The sequence below is a fragment of the Dermacentor andersoni genome, chromosome 11 (genome assembly GCF_023375885.2).
Source record: "Dermacentor andersoni chromosome 11, qqDerAnde1_hic_scaffold, whole genome shotgun sequence".
Lineage (NCBI taxonomy): Eukaryota > Metazoa > Arthropoda > Arachnida > Ixodida > Ixodidae > Dermacentor > Dermacentor andersoni.
The window spans coordinates 32331582-32351750 of record NC_092824.1 but is presented as its reverse complement, the minus strand read 5'-3'; the positions used below and the strand labels follow the sequence as shown (position 1 = coordinate 32351750).

The window sequence follows — 20169 nt, the reverse complement described above, 5'->3', positions numbered from 1 at the left end:
GACATGTTTAGCGGCACGAGCATCAAACGACTATTCTTTCCAACGCAGCACCTCCGGTTCACCTCGTTAGACTACTGGGGATGAAACACAATATAAATAGGAATAGAAAAAAAATTGTACCATAGGAAATTCGTGGGGTTCCTTATAGATATGATATCAGAGCATAAGTTTAGTTACCAGTTGAGTTACTCAAGTCTGAGGAATAATTAGAACATAATTAGAAATTGTTGATTACCCAACACCAAATCACAGAATTATATACTTAGGAGACCCGCCACGGGAGGAGGACTCTGTCGAAACCCCTGGGAACCCGCAAGTATAAAACGTAAGTTATGACGTCGCTAGTGACGTCAAACAAAAGAAGGTGGCAATACATTTAACCAGCTAATTAAAAGGAGAACAGTTGCCTAGCTAAGACTGAACATCTGCCTAGCAGAGCGCATGTGACGTCTCTCCCTCCTCTCTTGCTTCTCCTCTCCCGAAGGCACCGGGCCGCTTGTTCGTGAGCTGGCTACAGCTTCTCGCGCGCGCTCGTTACATGCTCTGACGTCGGCACCGGAGTGGGCGCGTAAGGGGAGTTTCCGCGCGCTGCTTTCTAGGTGGCTACACCTCGCCAGGTGGTGGGCATTGCCCTTCCTCCTCGCCCTTCCTCACTCTTCGCCAGCATATCGCGCCAGGGGAAAGAACTTCGCTTGCTTAATCTTAAGAACATCGACGCCGAGTTGGGAGTGCCGCTAAGAGACACCTATGTAAAAGATTAGGGTCCCCCTACCATTTTTTTTGCGTTTCCCCGCTGCTTGCTGGTGCCATGCCGGTACTGCGTCACATCCTTCGCTAGAGACTCAGGCACAATGCCGAGGCCTCTGCTTGCCGGCACTATATATATATATATATATATATATATATATATATATATATATATATATATATATATATATATATATATATATTATTCTAGTAAGCTAATTGAATTCGCCTCAACACTTGCCAACACTTGCACGCCGATACTTGCACACGTACACCGCAGTGTAGATCTCTCCGGGGGTGAAGCTCACCAACTGCCCCACAGTTTTCATGAACTTAATATGAAACTGGTTTTCGCTCGCACTAACACATTTAAATACAGTTTTTCCCACGTGCTCCTGACCTATGGTATTCTTTAACTGGCAGTATGCGTTCCCTTACATCAAATTAATTTTTCGACGTACTAGCGGGAAATGTAGCCTAATATCGTATCTATAGTATTGAAAATTTCAATTGCTTTTTTATTATCATTCTCATTGTTTTGTACTTTATTACTTGTACTTAATCCTGCAATGGCCCTTCCTGGTCCGTACTTGTACTTAATCCTGCAATAGCCCGTAATCCTGCAATCGCCCTCTGGACGATGGCCAAGCCAACGGGGAGACTCTCAATCCCTGGAATAACGCAGAAGTCGAAAATGCCGCTTGCTGGGCTCAAGCATTTCGCGTTGTCATACATTGCTTACATGTATGAATATTCCGAACATGTTTTTACAGATGGTTCTGTGACACAGACCTCTTCCGCGGCGGCCTACACGGTACCAGCAATGGGAATCGCACAACGGTTCAAGATGTAGATGACACAGGACGTCGTCTACAGCAGCTGAGTTGACCGCAGTTCGAGAAGCAATTCGCTGCATATTGCAACAAAGCCTCGAGAAGTGGGAAGTGTTCTGTGACTCAAAACCAGCACTGCAACCCATCGGCAATTATATGAATGACAGAACCGCATATAATCGTTTGGTTTATGACCTCATATCTCTGCTTGCTGAGGCGTCTCATTCCGGGCATACCATCGTGCTGCTGTGGATTCCTGGCCATTGTGGTATAGCTGGAAATGAACAGGCTGACGCGGAAGCAAAAAAGGCGCACACTGACGGAAACATTATAAAAATTCATTTTCCCGGTATGACATTAACGCCCTGCTCCATAACTCCATCAAAACTTCTATGGCGCGACATTGGGACAACCCCGAACATCGGCAAGAGCACCTCCATAGACTTGACGCTGGTTTACAATTCCGGCTTCCACTTCGGTTGCGGAGAGGCGAGGAAACACTCATTCATCGATTACGGCTGGGTGTGGCATACACCCACCGATACCTTCACAATATTGGACAAGCACGGGACCCTGAATATAGCGTCTGTCACACTCTCGAGACAATAGCTCACGTACTTTGCGTGTGCCCTCAATATGCGGCCGAACGAGGAACACTCAAGTCTACTGTTGACTACCCCTTTTTGGAAGAAAAGCTTTTGGGCGCGTGAAGGAGTGTTGACTGTGCCCAACGTGCCATAAAATCCCTTTTGAACTTTCTAAGTGAGGCTGGTTTAGACGATCGCCTCTAGAACCTGTGAGACGAGCAGTCAGTTCGAAATGTGTTTGCGCAATAACTTTTTGTGACAATTAAGAATACTTTTGCGTGGACAAGATTACTCTTGAGTGTATTGCGTCTACAGTGCGCATCCGCAAATTGGACAACGGGTACATAGTAGCTCATTGTACCATAACATAATGACTCGCTACCTACCTTTCCCTGTATTTCCTACTTCCCCTTTCCCCAGTGAGGAGCAGCAGGCTAGAGACACGCTCTTCAGGTCGACCTCTCGTTCTTTCTCTTCATTAAAATCTAATCCTCCTACCCTGCTTCAAATATATTACGCTCGCGTGAGCACGTAAAAACCGCGTGTTTCAGCCTCACTAAAGAATACACAATTAATGATGGCTACGATTATTCTGGTTTACAATATAGGTAAAAAATTAGGCGATTATGTTATCCTGTCAAGCATTTAGGTTCAAAGTGCCCACCGCCCTCTTCGTCTCTAGATTCTTGGAGCTAGCTTTTTTTAAACAAGGTCGCTGTTCAACTTGCCCGACAATGCAAATACTTTTCATCGATATGTATTTTTACAAGTATACGTGTTCTTTCGTATCGTTCATCGACAAACAAAGAAAAAGAAGCGAGAACAGCGATAACGGGGTAAACCAACTCTTCATTTATTTTTCATTGACTACCCCATGAAGTAACATGGAATGAAGCCACAGAAAGCATGCGCAAGTTGGTTTTCATGTTTATTTTAGTATGTATAAGCACTTACGTAAAAATTAATTTAATTGTTGGGTTTTATGTGCCAAAGCCACTTTCTGATTATGAGGCATGCCGTATTAAAGGACTCCTGAAATTTGGACCACCTGGGGTTCTTTAACGTGCACCTAAATCTAAGTACACGGGTGTTTTCGCATTTCGCCCCCACCGAAATGCGGGCGCCGCGGCCGGGATTCGATCCCGCGACCTCGTGCTGAGCAGTGCAACACCATAGCCACAGAGCAACCACGGCGGGTGCTTACGTAAAGAGAAATGAAAGTTAACATAACGATACACACAGGCAGCAGCCATAGCTGCGTGGTTCGCTTTAGACGCGCAGGTATTTACCAATTAGACTACCGCACATGCCATTCCACCGTGAACTTTCTCGGGTATTTGTGCATGCGTACACGATTAGCTGTGATGTGATTGTTAGCAATGCCGCTCACGGCAATGCGGCCTATGACAGCAGCGAAGAAATCTCATATATACAACTCGGAGCTAAAAGATGTTATCTATTCACATATTTCAAATAACTGTAGAAAATATAGGCCTGTCACCGCTCTCCTTTGCTAAATAATCGCAGCAAATCGGCGACAAAAGACATGGATGCAAGGAAGGTTACCATGCACACCACGCGCCATGTGTGTATCGGGTAGTGCCTATTTCTTGCGTTCATGATAAACCTGCCCCAGCATCGATACATACATACATACATACATACATACATACATACATACATACATACATACATACATACATACATACATACATACGTACATGCATACATGCATACATGCATACATGCATACGTACATGCATACATGCATACATGCATACATGCATACATGCATACATACATACATACATACATACATACACACATACATACATACATACATACATACATACATACATACATACATACATACATACATACATACATACATACATACATACATACATACATACATACATACATACATACATACATACATACATACATACATACATACATACATACATACATACATACATACATACATACATACGTACGTGCCGCGTAAGCAGAAGTCGTTTCTGGGTTAGTCACATAGGCGCAAGAAGATAGCTGGATGCTTGCAAAAAAAGGAATGCCAAAGTCGCAACAGCTAAGGCTTGGAATATTAGGAATTTGTAATAAATAATTGCAGCGCGCTACTTTCAAAAAAAGACGCTAGGACGAAAAAAAGGAGCCTTTACAACGTGACAGATAGTTGCCGATATTATGCGCCATGGTGCCATCGGTTCTGCTCCCTGATGATTCTGTCACGTTTATTTTTTTAGGGAAAATACGATAGAAGGCATTGATGAATGGGTATGTTTTAGAGATGCATAATGTGATCCTCTCTTGTGTGTGTTCTTGTACGCTTGACTTGTAGTTTTTTCCACGTGCCATGTTTAGACTTCCTAATATCAGCGCCTCGACGTACGCAAAAATTGTGTAGAATTAAAATTTTGGCACAACTCATCTCACGATGACTGTCGACGGTAATCCGTTAGCATCGAATCAATATAGCAACACAACGTATTGCCACCGTCGAAGCAAGTTATGCATGAAGCCTGTACTGCTGTAGAATTACTCTGTCGCGCTTCCCTAACACTACTCGGCTACATCTAGCACCGCTACCCAGCTACCCATTTACACGGGAAAGCGGTTAGATACAAACAAAGGAACAAAAAACAAAATAGATAGATAGATAGATAGATAGATAGATAGATAGATAGATAGATAGATAGATAGATAGATAGATAGATAGATAGATAGATAGATAGATAGATAGATAGATAGATAGATAGATAGATAGATAGATAGATAGATAGATAGATAGATAGATAGATAGATAGATAGATAGATAGATAGATAGATAGATAGATAGATAGATAGATAGATAGGCCTCAGAAAGTGCGCAATGTGCCATAACAATGCTAACGCATTAAAACAGTTGTCACTTCCCACGTGTGGAGTATCATCGTCGTCCTATCTTTGCATCCTCGCGTGGTATTTCGTACAAGGGCGCCGCAATTATTCATTACGAGAAAGTAAATAATTATGGCATTTTACGTGCCAAAACCACTTTCTAATTATGAGGCACGCCGTAGTGGAGGACTCCGCTAATTTCGACCACCTTGGGTTCGTTAACGTGCACCTAAATCTATGTGCACGGGTGTTTTCGCATTTCGCCCCCATCGAAATGCGGCCGCCGTGGCCGGAATCCGATCCCGCGACCTCGTGCTCTGCAGCCCAACACCATAGCCACTGAGCAAGCACGGCGGTTTACGAGAAGGTATCAGTGATATAATTTACCGTTTGCCTTACATTTAGGAATGCGGTCCAATTTCCTCATTGAGTAACTTGTGAAAATAAAACAAAACATAAATATTCGGCACCTTTTTACCGTAGTTTGTATATACATTAGCATCACCACGACACTGAGATATCCACATCGAGGTCACAATGCGCCTCTGGAAATTAATCAGGCGCTTCAAAACGAATAAATTGCAGAGCCTGTAAATCCATTCGAACAGCCGGCAGATGATTAGCGTGCCAAAACGAGCCTCTCCAAGGTCCAGTTCGCTGCTTCTGCGCTCTTGCTCATCTGTTCAGCGCTGGCTTGATGCCCCGGCGTCGGCTACCCGCTGCTGTCATTTAACTTCGGCTCCTCCGGCTTGCTGCCTGCGTTACGCTTCTGTCAGGGGATGCTTCCGGCTGGCATCTAGCCTCGGTGGTGCTTGCTCGCCGCTGGCACACAGCAGGTTGCGCGGTTCGCTGCACATCGCAGTGGGGAAACACAAACAAGCTGACGTAATGCGACATACGCAAAAGTAGACTGCGAAATATTTTCAAATTCCTTGCTAAGCATAATGATACGACCGCGCCTGCGCCACGTATTTGCATCCTTGTACAGGATGAACGGAATTTACCAGCGACCTTGAAAGATCCTACCCTTATGTCAGCTGACGGAAGCTAACGCCTACATATTTCCTCACTTGAACACACGGCCTAAGTTTCTACCACCGTCGTTTGCACCTTTCTTCCTCAACACCGGTCGTGTTACTCTATACATTCACTGGTAGTTCGGGTCAACGCGTGACCTCCCTAACCGTGCGGCGTGAAGTGCGGAAAACAAAACAACTCTAGGGTCAATTTCCCTGTATTTCAATCTGTCTTGCTCTCGATACTGCGACCTTGCCTCTCCAACTCGTACACTTAATGTTAAAGAAGAATGTGCTCTACCCACCTATAATCTGTACTGAACCATTTTCCTGCGTCTTATCGTTACGCCTGTCACTTTCTCTTCCATTGGAGCAATCATGGTGACGCGTAGACCGTAAATAAAAAAGCGTGTTCGCCTTAACTACGCTGTCAGGCACAGCAGCATTTTCAACTATGTGGAACTCGCTGAAAGCAAAAGAAGGCAACGAAGCTTACGCTAGGCCGCAGGCCACGTTTATGAGTGTCATCGGCAACACTGTCGACATCGTCAATGTATTGTGAAAGTCAGAAAAAGTGACACGCCCTTGTTGCTTCCATTTGCGCTCCAGAAGCACAACACTGACGATTCTCAAAGGTAAGTGATGACCGAACGTGCCTTCAATATGATTGCGGCGCCATCGAGGTGTGTCGTGTCGATGTTCGTCAAGTGACGTATCGTGTCAAGTGCGCGTTGGGCAAGACATCGGTAACTGGATGTTGCTAGGCGAGGGCTTCATCCTGTACTAGGCGCATAGAGGTTGTTGTTGCCGATGATGGTGAAAATACCTGTGTGGCCAGGGCTTCCGGCTCGTTTCACTGGGTTTATGCCTTTAGATTATAGAAACGGACATTTACGCCAATCTAAGCTGTCGTGCTGCCTCAGTGGCTAAGGCGTTGTACTGCTGATCAAGAAGTTGCTGCTTCGATTATCCAGGCGTAGTTAAGAAGCCCTGGCTGTTCTAGTTTAGTTCGGTGTGTGTCGGCGTGTATGCGGCGTCCCTCACAACTAAGTGTGATGTTTCGAGAAGTTAAGTACCACAATTTAATCGACCACCGCAATTTGGTTTTCGTGCGTTTCGTTCCCATTTCTTGATAACTTTCTTAGTAATTTCAATTGAACCGCACTGCACCGTGCTGGGAGTGCTTGTTTGACATTGCAGAAGTTATACCGGGCAACATTTCTTGTTACTTTTTCCTTGCGTATGAAGCCAGAAGTTCGACAAAACGCAGTGAGTTTCCACCCATTTGATAGTCGTGCATGTTCTTAAAGGTTAGGCGTAAAACACGGTCGCCATAGCAACAAAAATAACAGTAAAAGTGCAGCAGAGTGGAGGAAATGGCTGAAAAAAAAAAAGACGCATGCACGCACGAACTGACCCCGAGAAACGGAAGCAGAGAGAGTGAGAGAGAGTGCTCCTCATACTCAACGAAAGGCAGCTGAAACCACTCAATCTGTATACATGCGTGTACTCTCGGTAAATATCGGTTCAGGCCCATGGCGGGTCTTTCCAAGAAATATTTGAAGGGTGGCTTACACACATGCGACCGCCATCACTGATATGGATCGCCTCGAACATAATACTCATTTAATCCTTCCTGTGTCTAAACAGTAGCCAACTATTTTCACAGCATGGGTTACATCATTTTCATTGGCAACAGTAAAACATAAACGTTAGATTTCGTCTAAGTGGTCACCGATCTTTGGGCCTCGTTGAATCTCTGATTGAGTTAGCGACGTCTCAGCGTTCCATAAGCTCTGCGCAAGAAAACAATTTTTTAAAGTACTTCAGCAGGGTGGTATACAAATTTATGAGTATTTCATGCATAAAGCCATGCCAGGTCTTTCTTTTCAAAGGCTTTCTTTCTTTCTCTGTACGGCGGCGAATACCTTTCTTAATTTACGTAAAGCCGTGAAGATAGACAGACACCAACTAAGAATTACATCTGCTGTTCGAAGCGAGCCATACTTCTTGTAACTTCAACTCCATGTATACTGTAAGGTTTATTTCGCATCCATGAAGCTACCATCTCTGAACCGATACCGAGTGAGAGCGTACACGCGTGTCCATGATTGGCGCTGCGTTTTTTGGGGCATGCTATTTCTCGTTACGTCTGTGTGCATGGGTTTCTGTCTGTCTTATTTGTTTTCCGCCACTATACTGCCTCCCGGTTGATAGTTGACGTTCTTGTCATTTTCGTTCCGACTGGAGCACCTTTCGTTTATATTTTTCTTTCAGCTCCTAAATAATTTGTGTATATACCCGTGACTTTCATGCCCAATCTGTGAATTCATGTACGAGGAATGAGCACTCTTAAAAAGTTTGTACCCTCTGGTAATCTTTTCCCACAACAATAATCGTCATCTATCTTGCTTGCATTTCATCACCGTTGTGTGCCCGATGCTTCCGGGTCACGAATGACCTGCCCGTTAGCTTTGTCAGATAGAATACATGACAACAAAGCAGGAGCGCAGAGTTTTCAAGAAAGGAAATGCAACCGACCCAAATGATGGTTTCTATTAGGGGAGAGGACATAGCACTAAGGGTACAAACGCGTTTAGTGTCAACGTTTACTTAAAAGTAAGAGAAAGAGGTACGAAAAAGGGTGCCGGGCGGGAATTCTGCAACACTTGACCAATATTCCAAGTACGCAACAGCACAGATCAATCAGGGATTTCTTATGAAGAACGTGCATGCAAATGCCAAAAAATAAAAATAAAAATGATGAGCGAGAACTGCAAATACTTGCCGCGATAACCAGAGCGATAGCGTGTGGAAAGCCAAACAAGGCCGGCAGCCGTGCACAACCCGGCGAAGTACGGCACGCCAAACCTAAATCGCTCCGCAGGGCGCGCAATGAAGCGAAGGGACGGCAGTGTCGGCTTCTACTGTTGCTGAGGTATCCAAGACGAGCAAATTACCGCGATCCCCCTGCAAATGTAACCGCTACGGTGCAAGGCTATAGGGAGGGCGTTCCGGCACAAAACACGCTGATGGGACACGGCGGTGTATTCTTCGCCCTGTCCTCTGTATTCTCCCAGGTGCAACCGCCGTAACGCGGCACCTGGCTTCCCTCAGCGCAAGGTAAACATTGCACAGACGGCGGCAGCGCCGGAGCCTCACGAGCAGGTGTGCGCTAGGGGAGCGGAGAGCGGAAGCCAAAATGCACGTGAAAAAAAAAAAAAAAAACACGAAGCGAGCGCTAAGCGACAGAACAGGGAACAGAGAGAAAACAAAAAAGGAGGCGAAGGGGGGGGGGGGGGTGAGGGCGGTCGGGGGATGGGGGCGCTGAACGTAGCGCGCAAAGCCAGCGGTGCGGGAGACTGCAGAGACCGCCGCCCAAGGTCGGTCGCCGAGAGCCAGCCGAGCGGTCGAAGCAGTTTACTGTGACAGCAGCCGCGCCGAGATAAGCGGGCCGCCAACGACACACGTTCCCCTCTCCGGCAACTCGAGACACGCACCGCGTCGCACGCTGGCTCCCAGCCCCAGGACGGCCGCCGCCACGCAAGGGGCGCGCGACGGTGCGAGCTCGCCGCAGCAGCGACCGGCATCGCGGGCGGCCGAGAAGGCGACCATGCAGTTCGTGTCCGTGGACGTGGGCACGCAGAGCGTCCGCGCGGCCCTAGTCACGGAGAAGGGCCGCTTCCTGAAGACGGCGGCGCGGCCGCTGGAGACGTGGAATCCGCAGCCGGAGTTTTACCAGCAGTCGTCCGACCAGATATGGAAGGCCTGCTGCGAGGCCGTCAAGGTACTTGACCAGCGAGTGTGTGCGTGTTTTTTTTTTTTTTTAAGCGTCACTCAGACGAGCGCCAAAGCTGTGGACTTGGGCTTAGACGAGCGCAATCAAGCCGAAATCTTGAGCGAGTTAGCTTGTGTTCGTGATGATCGGCAGAGCACACGAGAGCGCGACTTGCAGAGAAAGTAGTATTGGTTGGGACAAGTTTATCAACTCACTCTAATGCAATCATGGCAACGTCAGTGCGGTATACATTTAGTTAATTGGCCAGCGTCTTTTGCTGCGCTTCTGTCTCTGTGTGTAACGGTCTTTGTGCTGTGATCACCATGAACTGACAGACAACAGTTGCTTTTAAATCTCCTGCAATATCAATAGTTTCCTTACGCTTACTGTCTAGACGTAACCGTGAAAAAAGGCTTGATTAACTTAATTGAAGTAGGAGAGGAACTTATGATGTGTGCCAGCCGCCTTACCCTACATCAGCTTGTTGACAAAAAGTAATGCGCGTGGCTGTTACCAACAACATGAAGTATAGAAATCAGTCATTTTTTTATGTTCTTACTGGAAGGAAAATTGCTGGCTGCATTGCGAAGTGCGTCTTTAACACGAACCAGACTTTGTGCACTGGATGAAAACGTCCGGTGTGTAGTGCTCGCAGTCTTCTTGAGTACTTGTGGATCGAACTGTTCAGGTGTCTGTTAGTTCGGGGTACGACATGGTTGCTTCTTTTTTGTAGAATTTTGTAGAGCACCGAACAGCCAAATCAAAAGCGGTATAATAAGTGCGGATCTAGCGCGCTTAAGTTCCAGCTTAAAATTTCCAAATGTAGGTGATGCGTTTCCCTGACACAGTGCAATACAACCACCTTTTCTCACTGTGAACAAAAAGCATATCGAAACAAACATTTGTTCATTGCTGCAGTACTATGTATTCCCCGATGCGAAACAAGTGAGCACATACGGTGCAGAAGTATTAACGCGCCTGAAAAATAGAAGTTTTCGCTACCTTGTAATGTGTACTGTTCCTCACAACACAATAACTGTTGTCTTTACAACGCAAGAATATTGCAGACATAACTATGTAAACTGAAGTGCTTCGACTGCGTCTACTTATGCGTTATATGTAGAGTTATATGGAAAAAAAATGAGGATGCTAAGCTATTTATTCCAACAGAACCTTTGAAATGTACGTTTTTCACAATGAATTTAGCTATATATATAAATGAAATTGTCCGATGGTAAAATTCAAACAGGACACCTAGCACAACAGTTCGTTTTAGGTTAGTCTGCTTAGGTTTACTTCAATTCGTACAGCCAATACTGTTACGAGTCTTGCACTTCGCATGATATATTGACATGTTGATGTGGCATTCATTTTGTCCTTATGACTAAACTGTGATGTTTCCTTTGGCGAAGTAGAAATGTCATCGTCGATGTAAAATAGATCACACGAAGTAACCATATGTACTTACGCTTTCATAACACGTAGTGGCTGATGACATCTGAATCTGGGTTTCTCGCGCTTACGTTCATCCACTAACCGTGTTGAATCCAACTATCGCCATGTCGTCGCTCCCGTCGGGTGGCCGGCGTAGAAATTATCACTGCCATCATACGACTTTGACAGTGTGGTTGTCGTCGTGCTCCTGTCGTCACACGTGCACACGAACGTTCGCGACCTACACGCACAACTGCTCAATATGCAAGAGCATATTCGTCCACCTGGTATCGTTTTGCGGACACCTGAACTACCCTGGATAGCGAGGTATTTGCAAAACGGTTTGTGTAATGCAGTCTGTGGGATCTACATAATTGTTTTGATGAACTTACTATAAACGCCATCAAGGTTCTTATTTTTTTCATAAGCTGCGCCTCAAACTATGCATTTGCTACAAGGAGTATGCGCAGCCGGGTTCACACGATTAGTTTACATATTACACCGCAGTTAGCCTTTTTTAAATGACCGCATAACGAGCTCTTGTCAATATTGTCACGTAGTAGGGACGGTGAAGGACACAGCAGCAAAACTGTGAATGCAGAAAATGACTTGTAAGTGGGCGAAGCTGTGCCCACAAAAGCAAGTTTCACTCAAAGCACAACAATAGCGACGAACCCAGTCGGCGATCCTCGAAATATGATCAGCGGGTCAAGCGCGTCGGCTTTTGCACATCACTAGTCGAAGGTCCCAGTGTAGCCGGTGGTGCCTGCGTGGTTTCCAAGAACTACCATACAATTCATGTCACGCGTGCACTCTGACTGCACAAGGTTCGGCGAGGGCATACGAAACACGTAGAATCAAAGATAACATTCGCCTAAGTTCTAAATTACGCAGGCGGGCCTTGCGCTGGGCAATAACTTTAAGTTGTTAGAGGGCGAAATGCAGACACTGAGAAAAGGATAGATAAGTACACATGTCAATATTAATTCTATACAAAAATAGCTGGTCTTTTCTTTCACTGGCAACAAGCTCAATACGGAGACGTGGCACCGGCAAACGTCTAGTAGTAAAGCGAACAGGTGGTTCTTGTCGGTTCAAATGCGTTCCCAAAATAACGTAAGTAGATGCGCACAGAATGTTCTGGCAACACTGTCTGGCTTGGCTGAAAAGCATCCACAAGACAGGCTGCAGAGCTTTTCTTTTTTTAATTTTTACGTAGGTCTTCTTTCATATGTACTAAGCATTGAACAATACTAATACCTCGTTCTGCTAAATAAAATTTTCGATAGCCTTGACCTGTTTAAATGCATGGACCCCATCCTTCCAGGCAACTCCATTTGCGTTGAACAACATTTTCGCAATGCCGTTAAACACGCAGAGCTAAACAACTTCCTGCAGCTAAATTTTGCTCAGTGGAACGAGGCGTGTTCGAAAGCGACGCGTTGAGTTCGGTGCCAACGCATCGACAAGTGGACCTGGGCTAGGTCAGGGCCTTGACAATGACATGTGCACTCGTTAAAACGTTGGCAGCCAATTGCGGCCCTGCCCTACCTTCGTACTATTTTTGTTTCAACGTGGGTTTCTATTTTCTCAACCTGCTCCATGCGACGGCTCTTCGGACAAGCTAATCGCATTGAACTTGTTGCGGGAGAGCTGCGGATAGCCATACGAGCTATTTTTACGAGGTGTTAAAGTGACCGATGAATCGCACACTTTTCTGTTACCGATGACGTTTAGGACGTACTGCCTGCGACACCATTCATTTATCTGGTATACCTTAGGTTCCCTGTGTGCATGGGAGTGCTTATTAATTAAGCACTCGTTGCTTTATTCCAGGCACTTTGCGGGAGGTCAGTAAATATTTTCGGTCTCACCACACGCCGGACATCTGTAATGAAAGGAATGCATGACCGACAGAAACGTTTGCCTTCGAGCGCAGCAACCCCATTATCTAACCGCTTGGTTCCAAAGCCGACTAGCTCTTTCAGATCTTTGGCACGTGCGTCACGAGCGAATTTCTTGTATTCTTTCTTCATGAGGGCTCACACCATGAAACGCATGCTTGACTGCACCGCCCCCAGAAAACGCTCATATTCCCCAGTACTTTTCTGGTAGCAGCCAATGCTATGTAGAAACTGTGCGACGCTGTACCGCCTTCACGATTCGCAGGTTCAACAAGTTTTAGCCATTCATTCTCGGAGTACAAATGCCATTGTCATTTTGACATAGACCACGTAACATATAGCCTTGTATACGAAGTAGACGCTGATGACGTCACAGCCCTAGCTTCTCTGTTAAGCTCGGCCAGTGCCTATGCAGAACGCAACGATGTACCTGTCTCTTTTGTAGACAGCGGGACATTACGGACCACGTGCTAAAGATCGAGACGTGTGCAAGGAACTGTTGGGAAAAAACATTTCCCTCCCTTCATGGCTACTATGACATTTGCTGCGATTAATTTTTCCAAATACGTTATTTAGCTGCTAGATTCTGTCCGTCAGCGGCAGGCCGAGGAGCTGCTCGTTTGCGGTGAGCAGCACCAAGGTTCTTTCCTGATAGATGGCTGGAAGAGTGAGCCGAAGTGCTGGCCGAACAGGTGATTCGGCGACATATCAGTGTACATGGTGAAGTCGCATTCACCATACACTAAGGAAGCAATGAAATCCGACTGCATGCTTAAGGCGTACGGCATTGCCGTGGGGGGACATGCGCGGACATTTAGATGAGCTTACTGAGCATTAAGGGTACAGACGATTGACATCTATGATCGCAATCAAAAAACTAAATCACGATTCAATTATTCCGCATTCAGCAAAATTGCGATCGGAAATGGTCCTGTCGCAGCACTTTATCCGGATCTGGCTCGGCAATGACCGAAAGTGCTGGTGTGCTTGGCGCATCAATCGAGGCGGCAGGAGGCTTAAACAATTGTTCGCTACAGTATCACACTATTTTTCATGTAATTCAATCTAATCTAATACAACGCGTCAAGTAAACAGCGGTCTACGAAATTTTCGAAATAACATACGCTGTTTTCATCTCGTAAATGCAAGCGTGATCGCATTTGCCCCCGTGGTTTTGTTCGGGCTCTAAATAACATCACCCAGCACGAAAGCAGCAGGACACTGCCAAGGGAGCAGCCGCTTGTTCCAGTTCTCGAGAAAAGCTCGAGTGAACTCGCCAGATTCAGTAGGCGTCTGACAGCAGCCATTTGTCGTGTTTCATTGCGTGAAACCACTTTTGTTGCCGCTTCTCGCCTCTTGGGAAGAGAAACGCCGTTCCCCACAGCATTTCTTCGTGCGATTTACGCAATGAAACACGAAACAACATGTCATCATGACGAATCGGCACGGCATACGCGCACAAAACAGACAATAAATGCCAGAACATCCGCGATACACGAAGTTGTCCGCGTGTGAGAACGCGTGTGCTCCGTCCTTTTTGCCCACCAAACACTCCCACTTGTGCTGGGAGATCACGTGGCCGACTCCTTGTGACGTAGGCCGGAAGAGGTCTAGTGGCATGTCGTAAGTTCACATCGAACATCCGCAGTAGGAAATATGACGCCGGTATCACACGATCGTCGTCACTGTCGTCTTGCTGTTAATACACACACGCTCGCTTCAGACAAACCTCCTAAAGAAACGTGTTGGTCCATCTGGTGACTTGAAACGGTCCTGGCTAGCCGGCCACCAGCAGCAATGCTACAAAGAACATAGAATTTCTGAATTCTTGGAATATATTTCATTTATTGTTCACAATAGTATGTGCGTAATGTACTTAGTCATTTGTTAAATGTGCTATTTCTTTGTTAAGCATTCGTCAGTTTGATGTTTCGAACTGTTACGTAGTGATAGAATAATTGTTTGTACCCGCTCGGAAGACGGCATTTCATCAGGTGCGGTGAATAGCAGTCCCACAAAGCTGTGAAAGAGCTAAGTGAAACACTTAATCCTCCACACGGCACAAATACTTGAAGCATTGCAAGGCATAGCAAGATGTTTCTCTTAGTCGAAGCACCACTAATGTATACCTTAGTTTACCTGGCGTCCTGCATGTAGCAGTGCGTTAAGTAATACATCGCAGAAAGAAAAACGACAATGAAGAAGCAACAAAATTTGGTATAGGAGTTGTCGATTTGTCTGAGTAGCTTTGGACCTATGAGGTGTACTGCTCGTCTTTTCTTAGTCATTTCATATCAGTTTGAGCTCTCGGGCCGATACTGAAATGTCGAGCTTAGCAGCGTAGCACCACAGCCACTAACCTAGGCGACGGGTAGTGTCATTCTGTTGCCTAAAAAAAAACACCCACCTGTATGCAACCCTTGGGATTGGAACATAGCTCTCGAGGTTAGAGTGGCTGACGAAGCAGTACTATGCGCCGCCAAATACACACAATAGGACATACATTTCTCTAAGGCAGTGAATATAATCCCACTTCATTTGCAAAGATGCGCTGTGTTCAAATATTTATAATACTGACAGTGTGCGCGACGTATTGCGCAATTTCGTAGAATGAAAAGACATTCTTCGGTCTTACGTGACAAAACCATGACCTGATTGTGAGGCACACCGTAGGGAGCGACTCCCGATTAGTTTCGACCGCCTAGGGTTCTTTAACACGCGCCCAATGCAAGGTACACGGGCGTTCTCGCATTTCGTCCTGATCGAATTGCGGCTGCCGCGGCCGCACAATCTGGAAAACAATATGCCAGAAGGTAAGCTGGCTTAAGCTAGTACATTTATCCCGAGAGTGGTTGATTTCACCTGGAGTTGCACTTATGCATCGTTTTACCTTTATGGTTGTGCGTCAGTTTAATCTTTAGAATTAAGATGGAACATCTGCCTTTTCCAAAAAAGAACTCAGTTGTGAATCGCGCATGCTTGTCCACTGAACTGTCTCCTAGTCTTTAGTATGTGTTGCAGTAAAATAACAAAGAGTTACCAGCTCGGCCAACATTCAGTTGTTATCCATTTATTCAGCTGCGTTGACCCACGCGCGAAGGAATTGTACCAGCCATGAAAGGGCGTGCCTAACAAGACATAATTACGAACACTTTCAAAATATTGCCAAGTCATCCGTGCCACACAATCACGCGTTTACCGAACCCAACTCTTCTTCATTGCTGACATGAATACTAAATGTTGCATTATATGTTCCTGCTTCAACGAATTATTTTCGGAAAAGAAATCATTTGGTACTCTTCCTACGTGTTCAGATGACCCATATTAAAGCAATGTTAAAGCTCATATTTCAGCCACCACTTATTTCCTTGACTATTATTCTTCCTGCAGTTCGTAGTTTATTTCTGCATCTCTCATAACAGACAGTATTTTGAAAATGGGCTTTCATTGGGCGGCTTCTTGTTGGTGGCACATTTGTTAAATTTTTGTTTGCTTCTTATTGTCGTGTCATTGTACTCAGTTCTACTTCTACGCTTTGGTTTAGTTTCAGTAAAATGTTTTATATTTCGTGCTATGCGCAGCCCTTGTTAGGGTCTTTTTATATCACGATCCTTACGTGATTTTTGTCCGATTAGTGCTGGTATGTTGTAGCAGTAACCAAATTACAACTTATTTATTTTATCATTTGCCGCTGTTCCCGCCAGTATGAAAGAATTCAAGGCACGTCAGACTGCCGCGTCCAGCTTTTCTACCCAGCTTTTTTCCTGAACGTGCAAAAGGTAATGGAACTAAAGTTAATTTCCTCAAGCCGCAGAGACAATGAGAGATAAAAGTGAACGAAGAACGCAAAGGCTTAACCAGAGGATATCTGCGGTCGGCTTTCCTGTACGAGGGTACGGGGAAATGCACACGAAAGATAAGAAAGAAGGAGGGGGATGAATGAATAAAACGTGACATTATTGACACTGTCGCGGCAGCCTGTCGTTACAGATACTCTGTCACAGCGTATGATCACAAAGCAACCTTTGAGCATAGGTGAGAGAAGAGCAGCGTTTTGCGATGAGCCGTAAACATTAGTCTGATGTGCAGTCAAACCCCTGCCCAGGAGGTATGCCGGGACGCCAAGGATGTGCGCGGCATCGGCTTCGACGCCACCTGCTCGCTTGTGCTCCTGGACGACGCCGGTCGGCCGCTCACCGTCAGCCCGAAAGGTAAACGCCGACGGCTGCGGAAGCATCGTTGGCAAGCCAAGCGGTAGTTCTACAAAAAGAAAATTATTTTTACCGAGGGCCATCGTTGCACGTAGCCCGATTTCACGATTCTCGCCACTGGCGAGTAGGTATCGAGCTGTATCTCTCTTATGATGCAACGCACTACACTTGTAGCACAGAACAGTCGTCGGGAGCCGGAAGAATTTAACTAATACATTTATTTCCTGTCGCTGAACATCTGTTCTGTTGATGAAATTCGCGATGTTATTCTTACAACAGGTCAGGAGAAGTTATATTTTCAGCATTCAATTCACTGTTTTACTTCTGGGTAAGTGTGGCATTATGCAGCCGATGTTACCAAGCTTCCCCGAGGCGGCTACAGGGAGCTTCAAGGTGCTCAGAAATACCCGGCCATTTGAAGAAAATTAGTGTTGCTCAATAGGTTCGCTTTCCATGCATGATTGTGTTCTAGAATTGCTGCATATGGGCTTGTGATGTCCTCTAAAAGAAATCTCGTTTGTTCGTTAAGTCCACGTTTCTTTGTTTTATACAGCAGCTAAAAATTTTAAACTGGCTTTGCTGTCTTCGTCCGTTCTTGACGACGAGGGTGCCCGACAACGAAAACCTTCACCGTCGCCATAGAATGAAATAGAAAACTACATTCTATGAAGTTTCTACTTCTATGAAGTTCTACTTCATTCTACTTCTTCATGAAATAGAACGCTCACCACCGCGCCTGGTGGTCAAGCTCATCTCCCTGTGGCAATGCTATGTACGGAGCTGGCGCTCAGCTTTGGTGCTTTGTAAAATGTGCGCAGTTTTGCCCACCAGACAGACGTTCACTGTGGCGGCTTGTCTTAGTGTACGTTAGGGTCTAGACCCGCCACAGACGGAGCTAGCGGGCCGGGATTGCTGAAGCATGCACTAGAGAGTCCATTGGACGACGATTGCAAGAGCAAAAAATCACAAAAGCGGAGAGCAAAGGCATGCAGGCTGCAGCCGTAAGACAGACGTAAGGGGGAGATCACTGGGAGAGGTCCGCATTGGGGAATGGGCGCAAATAAGAGTATTATAGGGGTGATAATGATAGTTCACACGCGCAAGGCACAGCCAGGTAGAACGCGAAACCATTACTTAATGTTGTAGTATTAAAACCAATGAGGGGGGGGGGGGGGGGTGCGACGTGCAAACACGAGCAACACAGGTCAGCGAAGAATAAAAGAGGAGCATGAGTAGAAACGCTGTAGGGGCGCCTATGGGAGCTGTAGTTTACTGCGGACTTTGGTTTATTTTGGAACGAAAAGCTCGAACATAGTACGCATTAATCCTTGAGGGTCATTTCAGTGGGAAGGCGTACGCACAAGAAAGGATGCTTCTGCTAAACGTGCACCGAAAACTCGATATACTAACATAGATGCACTGTTCATCACAGGTAAGGTAGACATTCAGAAAAAAGTCAACTGCGAGACACATTCTTATGTGTGCAGCTTCTTTTAACGGGATTCTCAATGAATTCGTGCAGTTGTTCAGAATTCGACAAGGCTTCGTGAAAAGCATGACAATTACTAATAACGTCTGCATCACAACTTTTGTATGCTTATTTTATTTGATGTGTTCGTTTTCCCTACACCTGATTCATTCTTGTGCTCCAGTAAGGGTAGCAATACCTTTTCGGGCACTGCACATATGCCTTTTGGCGGGCATATTGTAAAGGAAATGCTCTTGAATAAAAAGAAGCATTCCGAAGGAAAAAAGCCACCGTTGATACCAACATTTTGGTGCACACTTTTTTTCAATTCGGCAACAGTCTGTTACCACTTGGACCGCTCGTACTCGCAGGTGAGCCCGAGCAAAACGTAGTCCTATGGATGGACCACCGTGCCGTGCTGGAGGCCGAGGCTATCAGCGCAACGGGACATTCCGTACTTCGGTTCATCGGGGGAACAATGTCGCCTGAGATGCAGCCACCAAAACTGCTGTGGCTCAAAAAGGTATATGGCAGCTCAGCAAGCTTTCTCTCTTCACGTCCCGTCCGCTATATTAATGTTCCGGCCTTGATACTTATTGGCGAGTTACTAGTGTCAGCCTCGTGGCTTCGCTACGAAGCAATATAGAAGGAAAGGGCTTAGTTAATGAAGTTGTAGATTCATTTAATCACAAAATAACATCTATAGTGAAATTGCTATAAATTGAAACAAATATTTACGTAAACTGCAATAGGAAGAAAATTAAATACATAACACTGAAGCGACACACGAATGAATAAAGAAAATAACGTTAAGCAAGTTTTTCAATGAAACCGAACAATAAAAGATATAACACAACGAAGTAAGTAAACAAAAAGCCTTGGAGGACGCTTAAGCTTCGTCTTTAAGAGAGGAACGCGATAGCTTTCAAGGATCCCTGTCTGCTTCTCACGCTTCACGGCAACTGCAGCTTATGTAACCGCAACGTTTACACGAAACGCTGGCGGCGAACGCTAGGCACGAAAGCGAGCTTTCTGGTACATACGCGGCTTCTCGCGTGTGCCGATTCCGGAGGTAGTGCACAGCCGTGACAAAAGAATTGCACCATTTTCAGGTTTCCGTTATTATTTCGCACTTTTAATATTTAACTCTGAAAGGGTGTAGCATGAAGGATATGCGCTCTCAGTGTTTTGTTTCATGACATTTGTTTGTGGGCTGTGATTCTCAAAATTCCGAAGAATAGCTTCCTGAAGAATGTAAGGCAATGTATGAGGAACTTTACTTGCAAAAAG

General features: G+C 45.6%; 1 protein-coding gene and 1 long non-coding RNA gene across 4 annotated transcripts in view; one reads left to right on the top strand and one right to left on the bottom strand.

The window, feature by feature from the left end:
• LOC140214204 (uncharacterized) overlaps positions 1-9324 on the bottom strand; it is a 29227-nt gene extending 19903 nt beyond the window's left edge. Inside the window, exon 1 of the long non-coding RNA XR_011891126.1 lies at positions 8873-9324. This is a non-coding gene — a long non-coding RNA (uncharacterized lncRNA). The remainder of the gene's footprint in view (positions 1-8872) is intronic.
• An 80-nt stretch (positions 9325-9404) lies between these two features.
• The window catches only part of LOC126517825 (FGGY carbohydrate kinase domain-containing protein-like), a 454311-nt gene continuing 443546 nt past the window's right edge, over positions 9405-20169 (top strand). Inside the window, exons 1-3 of one of the 3 annotated variants that reach the window (XM_072285467.1) lie at positions 9405-9871; positions 17306-17411; positions 19251-19402. In XM_072285467.1, the coding sequence (XP_072141568.1) occupies positions 9698-9871; positions 17306-17411; positions 19251-19402 (432 nt within the window). In that variant the 5' untranslated portion in view covers positions 9405-9697. Of the gene's footprint in view, positions 9872-17289; positions 17412-19250; positions 19403-20169 lie in introns of all 3 variants that reach the window. The other 2 variants (XM_050167626.3, XM_072285468.1) reach the window with 2 other exon arrangements.